Raw genomic sequence first — 5263 nt, 5'->3', positions numbered from 1 at the left:
GATGGTGCGCAAGGCACACGTGCGTTGAATAATAGACTTTTCCTATGGGATGCAAAAGCAGCAAGGCTGTCGAGGAGCCAGCACCTGCAGTCAGCGAAGTCAAGGAGGAGGTCGTACCTGTTGAGGATCCGCAGCCTGAGACGCCAGAGCCGGAACCCAGCCGGGAATATGACCCCGACGACGAGCAGTTTCCAGAGGATCCTTTGTTCGGGCGCTCTCTCAGCATCCAGGCCGATGAATGGCGAGAACTCCCCAGAGGAATGAAGTACAGAGGCGAGTGGCAGGGTGGCAGGCAGCATGGAAGAGGCGAAATGAGGTATGCTGATGGTGGCAGCTACACTGGAGACTTCGTTGACGGCAAAGCCGTGGGTTACGGGCGCTATGTCGGTCGAGACGGATCCAGCTACACTGGGAAGTTTGTCGACGGAAAGGCAGACGGCTACGGCGTCTACCTTTTCAAGGACGGCTCCAAGTATATGGGCCCGTTCGAGGGCGACAAGCGGCATGGCCGAGGTAAGGAGATCCAGGCTGACGGGCTTGTTTACATGGGTGACTTCGAAAAGGGCAGGAAGGAGGGAGTCGGCACACTAACGGCACCGAATGGGGAAGTTTACGACGGCCAATTCCGCAACGGAGAAATCCATGGCAGGGGGGTTTATAAATGGCCTGATGGACGCGTGTACGAGGGCGACTGGAACAGTTCGCGGCAGAATGGAAATGCTGTGTTCCGTTGGCCGGACGGCAGAGTTTATCAGGGCAACTACGCCGACGGCAAAATCAATGGCGAGGTGAGCGCAAGGTGATTACACGACGCAGGGGGTTTTGATTTGGCCTGACGGAAGGAAGTACGAGGGCACTTGGAGGAACGGAGTCCAGAACGGCGAAGGCCGTTACTATGCTACGCCGCACGAATCCCGAAATGCCCAATGGATGGATGGCGTCCGTGTGAAATGGCTTTCAGACCCCGAGCCCGTAAGCGCCGAGGCTGCAGAGCAGTCAGTGGCTAAGTATAAGGAGTTGGAAGCAGAGTTGATTGAAAAGTATGGTCTCAGCGCAGCTTAGTGTATAACCCGATTATTTCCTCAACTTTACTAATTCAAATTCCATGGAGATTCCAATTAACGAGGGAAGCATAGACTCGGTTACTCTCTTCCAAAGAACCGCTGAAGTTAGACGGGAGATTACCGTGGCAAGGGGCGATACCGTGGCAGGGGGCGACGGGCTTCGCACTCTTGTGTTTTGTGGGTTCCCGACGAATCTAGAGGAGCAAAGCCTCAGTGTTCGGGTTAGCGCGGATGGAAAGCCGCTCAGTATTCAAGAGCTGAACGTCAGTGTGAAACACCGAGGGCTGGGCTGCCCTCAGCGCGACGAAACGTTGATGTCGCAGATTCGAAATCTCCACAGGAAGTTACAAATAACTCAGCGAGAAATCGAAGCGGCGGACAGGAGTGACGTCCTCATTGATGACTTCGCCCGTTCCATGCTGACGGCGCCGGCTGCCTCAACGCCACCATGCCTCGAATTCAGTACGACCCCGAAAGGCGTAGACGCGCTGTTGGAGTATCAGACGCAGCGCAGTCGTAACAATGCGGAGCGCATCTGCAATCTGGCAATGGATCGTCAGGAAGCATATGCGGATCTACAGGCCCGGTACGCTGAGTTGAGGGAGATACTCCGTGGGATAAGTGTGGGGTTGCCACGCAGCGCAGGTCGCCGACCTCACCGGAGACTTCAAGGGCTTTCTAGAGTCCAAGAATCACATAGAAACTCTACTGTGGGCACGAATTCCAAGCAAAACGGTGTCGGTGGTCGTACAGCTGGAGGGTTGCGAGTCTGTCACGGTCTACTTCACCTACCGAGTCCCAAGTTGTGGCTGGTCACCCAGCTTCGACCTGCGAATCGGCACTGATGGGGAAGAGACCACTGCAACTCTGGAGTACGCGTCGCATATCAAACAGACCACTGGAGAGGACTGGAAAGATGTGCAACTGGCTTTGAGCTCTGCCAAGTTAATGGCCACTGACAGGCCATCAACCGTTCCTACCCAAACCGTAGGACTAAAGGCCAAGGGAGCTCGAGGGGCCCTGATGGAGAGCGACGGGGGCTATTTGAGTGGAAGATGCAAGACGAACTCAATGGGCTTGATGTGCGCGGCGCCTCCCCCTGGAGCCCGGCATCATGAGTGCGCTATGCTTGGCTGCTCTACCATCGCTGTGGAGCGCCGCCTGGATATTCCGTCCTCGTCAGACTCGAAGAAGATCACAGTCGCCAGGATTGCGCTCAACCAACCAAACGTGATCGTTGTTGGATCTCCAAGCGTAGGCAGCGGGCTGTTTGCCCATATGTCTGGGCTGTCTACAGCGGGTTTTCCCACCCCCAGCGGTCCCTGCAGCATCTTTATTGACTCAGCGTTCGTCTGCAAGACGAACATACCGCAGTTCATTTCCGGTGGAATGGTCTCGGCTTTTGCCGGTTCTGTTGACAACGTGCAGATGATTACCCAAGGCGAGATTTCCTCCGTTCTCAAATCCACCGGCTTCGTCAACAAATCTAGTGGTGTTCAGAAGACCACCACGTTCACGCTGATTAACACACGCCCCACCTCCGTCAAGATCGTCACCATGCACACGTTGCCGAAGTCAGTGGACGACCGTGTGAAGGTGACCCTACTTAACCCCATAGTGGAGACCACCCTCAACGAGCAGTCAGACGCTGAAGCGATTGCCAAAGTTCAAGGCATGGAAAACAAGGTCATTCACAACAGAGTCACCCACAACGTCCTCTGGTGTCGAGTGCTGGCGCCTGGAGAGCGCGTAGAGCAGCAGTTCGCCTACACCTTTGAGTATCCGCTCACTGAAGAGCTGGCCTTGTGCAACCTGTAACTCACGCCGGCGCCTTGTGAAACGTTCAGCTCACGCCATAGCCTTGAGTTGCTGATTCGCGAGGAGAGCGAGCTCGTGCTTAGCTCGTGACAATGCGACTGTGGTAGGCGCGATGATCTCAATGTAGAGCTTCTTCATCATGAGCGCAACGGTTGGGTTTTGCTGGCTCATTTCCTCAGACACGAACTGCCCCTTAACTTGCATAACAACATCGCAAAGCTCTGCGATGTGCTCCAAGGAGTCTTTTTGTGACAGCTTTGAGCGGACAGGGCCTGGGAAATCGTTGATCTCCACGGTGTCAACACTGTTGTGAGTCAAAGGATCCACGTAGCCGTTGGCGCTGAGGCCCTCGTTTTTAATTCCCAGGCTTATTTGGCTGTAGATGGACCCCACAGAGTCGGTGGTGTTGGGCACGCCTTGCAGCAGGTTAAGTGCCTGCTGCGTGTTCCTCATAAGGAACATCTTTAGTGCGGGAATCATGGACTCTATCTGGTTCCTCCTCTCGCTGTCGTCGAGGTTGGAGCAGCTCTCCATCGCGTTCTCCGCCATTCGGTAAGCAGCCATCTCGAGATCTCGATCGGATAGCTGATTGGTGCTTGATATAGACGACGACACAGCTCCAGCACTGAATCCCCGTAATGGGACCAACCCGTGGGTCAAGGCATCCAGTGTCGGCACGCCTGACATACCGACGCTGGCGGTATAGGGCGCCACGCCTTTGGCAGTGGCAGGCTTGATGCCTTCGTCCATGTCGTCAATCCAAGAACCAATACCCAGCTCTTTTTTGGCCTTCTCCCTGTCCGAAGACAGACGGCTCAGCTCGGAGAAGGTGAACCCCCTACCCCCGTAACCCTTCTTACGTGGTTTGATAGCCTTGGTGCCACCGGTGTTGCACATGATCTTAAAGTCGTCAGCCAACCGCTGTACCTCTGGCCCAGGATCGTGCCCACCCTGCTTCAGCACCCCGCAGAGCTCCTCCGCCCTGTCTGCCTCCGCTTCGGTGATGAATGTGTAGGCACACCCTATGTTCCCAGCACGGCCTGTACGTCCGATGCGGTGAACGTAGTCCTCTAAATGGTCCGGCACTACGTAGTTGACGACCAGATTAACGGAAGGCACGTCCAGACCTCGCGCCGCGACGCTTGTCGCCACCAGCACGTTCGGCAGCTGCTTGTTGGTTTTGAACTCCTGGATGGTCAGTTCTCGGTCTGTGTGGTCAAGGCCGCCATGTAAAAGCTTGGTTTGGTCGTAGCCATTGACGTGCAGGTTTGCAAAGAGCGCGTCTGCCTCCACTTGTCGGTCGACAAACACTATGATCGACCCATGTTCACACCACTCACCCAGCAGCTGCAGCAGCCGTATAAACTTGTCCTCCTCTGTGCGCAACTCGAGATACTGCGCGATATGCGCCGCAGTTTGACCCTTCTCACCCACTGACACCTCCAACGGCTTCCGTAATATCTTTCTCGCGAGGTGCTCTATGTGGATAGGGAACGTGGCGGAGAACATGCAGAGCTGTCTGTCAGGTCGAATGGTACGGAGCATCATCGTGATTTGGGGTTCGAAGCCCAGATCAAACATACGGTCAGCCTCATCTAGAACGCAGAACGTCACACGGCGGAGGTTAGTTACCTTTCCGTTGCTGATAGTTAGGACATCGATCAAGCGTCCTGGAGTGCCGATAACTATCTCGACGCCCCGACGAAGCTTGTTTACCTGATCGCCGATGCCTGATCCGCCGTAACACGCGACGCAGCGGACGCCAACCAACTGGAGAGGCGTGAAGGGAAAACAGTGGGTCACCTACCGATGCATACCGCTCCGTCTCGTGAGAAATCTGTACGGCTAACTCCCTGGTAGGCGCCAAGACCAGACCAATTGGGCCCTCGCCGTCTTTAACCGGTGGCTGAGTCTACCAGCCCCTCGCATCTCACCTGCGCCTTCACATGCCGCAGCATAGGAAGGAGATATGCCAGCGTTTTACCGCTGCCTGTTTCGGCGATGCCGATGACATCTCGCCCACACATCAGCGCGGGAATGGCCTGCATCTGGATCGGAAACGGCACGGAACACCCTCTCTTCGCCAGATGTCGAAGTACAGTGTCCGGCAGGCCGCACTGGAAGAAGGAGGTGATGGGGCGCACGGCCTGCCTGCCGCGCACGCGAATGTTGCCGTTGAGGCGGCGAAATGACTCTATCTCCGTGTCCGTCTGCCGAGTGATCTCCCGAACCTGCATGATCAGCGCAGGGAATGCTCACCTGAACGTAGAGGTTCTTTGTGAAGGGTGGATATGCGATTTGTGAGTGGTTCACAGGAGAAAGCTCTTTTCTCTGTGGAGTCTTTTCCTTTGCAATTTCCTCCCTCACGGCTGCGGGGTCGT

The 5263-nt window shown here is 55.7% G+C and overlaps 3 protein-coding genes across 5 annotated transcripts; 2 read left to right on the top strand and 1 right to left on the bottom strand.

The window, feature by feature from the left end:
• Positions 1 to 44: 44 nt before the first annotated feature.
• KVP18_001147 (uncharacterized protein) lies at positions 45 to 1062 on the top strand (the record flags this gene model as incomplete). The annotated part of the gene is made up of 2 exons (XM_067950870.1): positions 45 to 788; positions 817 to 1062. 2 exons carry the CDS (start codon positions 45 to 47, stop codon positions 1060 to 1062), a joined length of 990 nt encoding a protein of 329 aa, XP_067812225.1.
• A 43-nt stretch (positions 1063 to 1105) lies between these two features.
• KVP18_001148 (uncharacterized protein) lies at positions 1106 to 2882 on the top strand (the record flags this gene model as incomplete). Its single annotated transcript, XM_067950872.1, has 2 exons — positions 1106 to 1676; positions 1705 to 2882. The coding sequence occupies 2 exons, from the start codon at positions 1106 to 1108 to the stop codon at positions 2880 to 2882; spliced, it is 1749 nt and encodes a 582-aa protein (XP_067812226.1).
• A 30-nt stretch (positions 2883 to 2912) lies between these two features.
• On the bottom strand, positions 2913 to 5263 carry KVP18_001146 (uncharacterized protein; the record flags this gene model as incomplete). 3 transcript variants are annotated; one of them, XM_067950867.1, is made up of 5 exons in its annotated part: positions 2913 to 3507; positions 3532 to 4652; positions 4690 to 4788; positions 4817 to 5113; positions 5142 to 5263. In XM_067950867.1, coding segments are annotated over 5 exons (2234 nt in total), but the record flags the coding sequence as incomplete, so codon positions are not given. The 3 variants fall into 3 exon arrangements, with proteins under 3 accessions (XP_067812222.1, XP_067812223.1, XP_067812224.1); XM_067950868.1 differs by lacking the exons at positions 4690 to 4788; positions 4817 to 5113; positions 5142 to 5263 and having other exon boundaries at positions 2913 to 4430; XM_067950869.1 differs by lacking the exons at positions 2913 to 3507; positions 3532 to 4652; positions 5142 to 5263 and having other exon boundaries at positions 4778 to 5119.

This window comes from the organism of the source record quoted next (genome assembly GCF_019968955.1).
Source record: "MAG: Porospora cf. gigantea A chromosome Unknown PgA_NODE_1625_length_5263_cov_350.757, whole genome shotgun sequence".
Classification (NCBI taxonomy): Eukaryota; Apicomplexa; class Conoidasida; order Eugregarinorida; family Porosporidae; genus Porospora; species Porospora cf. gigantea A.
This window is presented reverse-complemented; position numbering and strand designations above follow the sequence as displayed.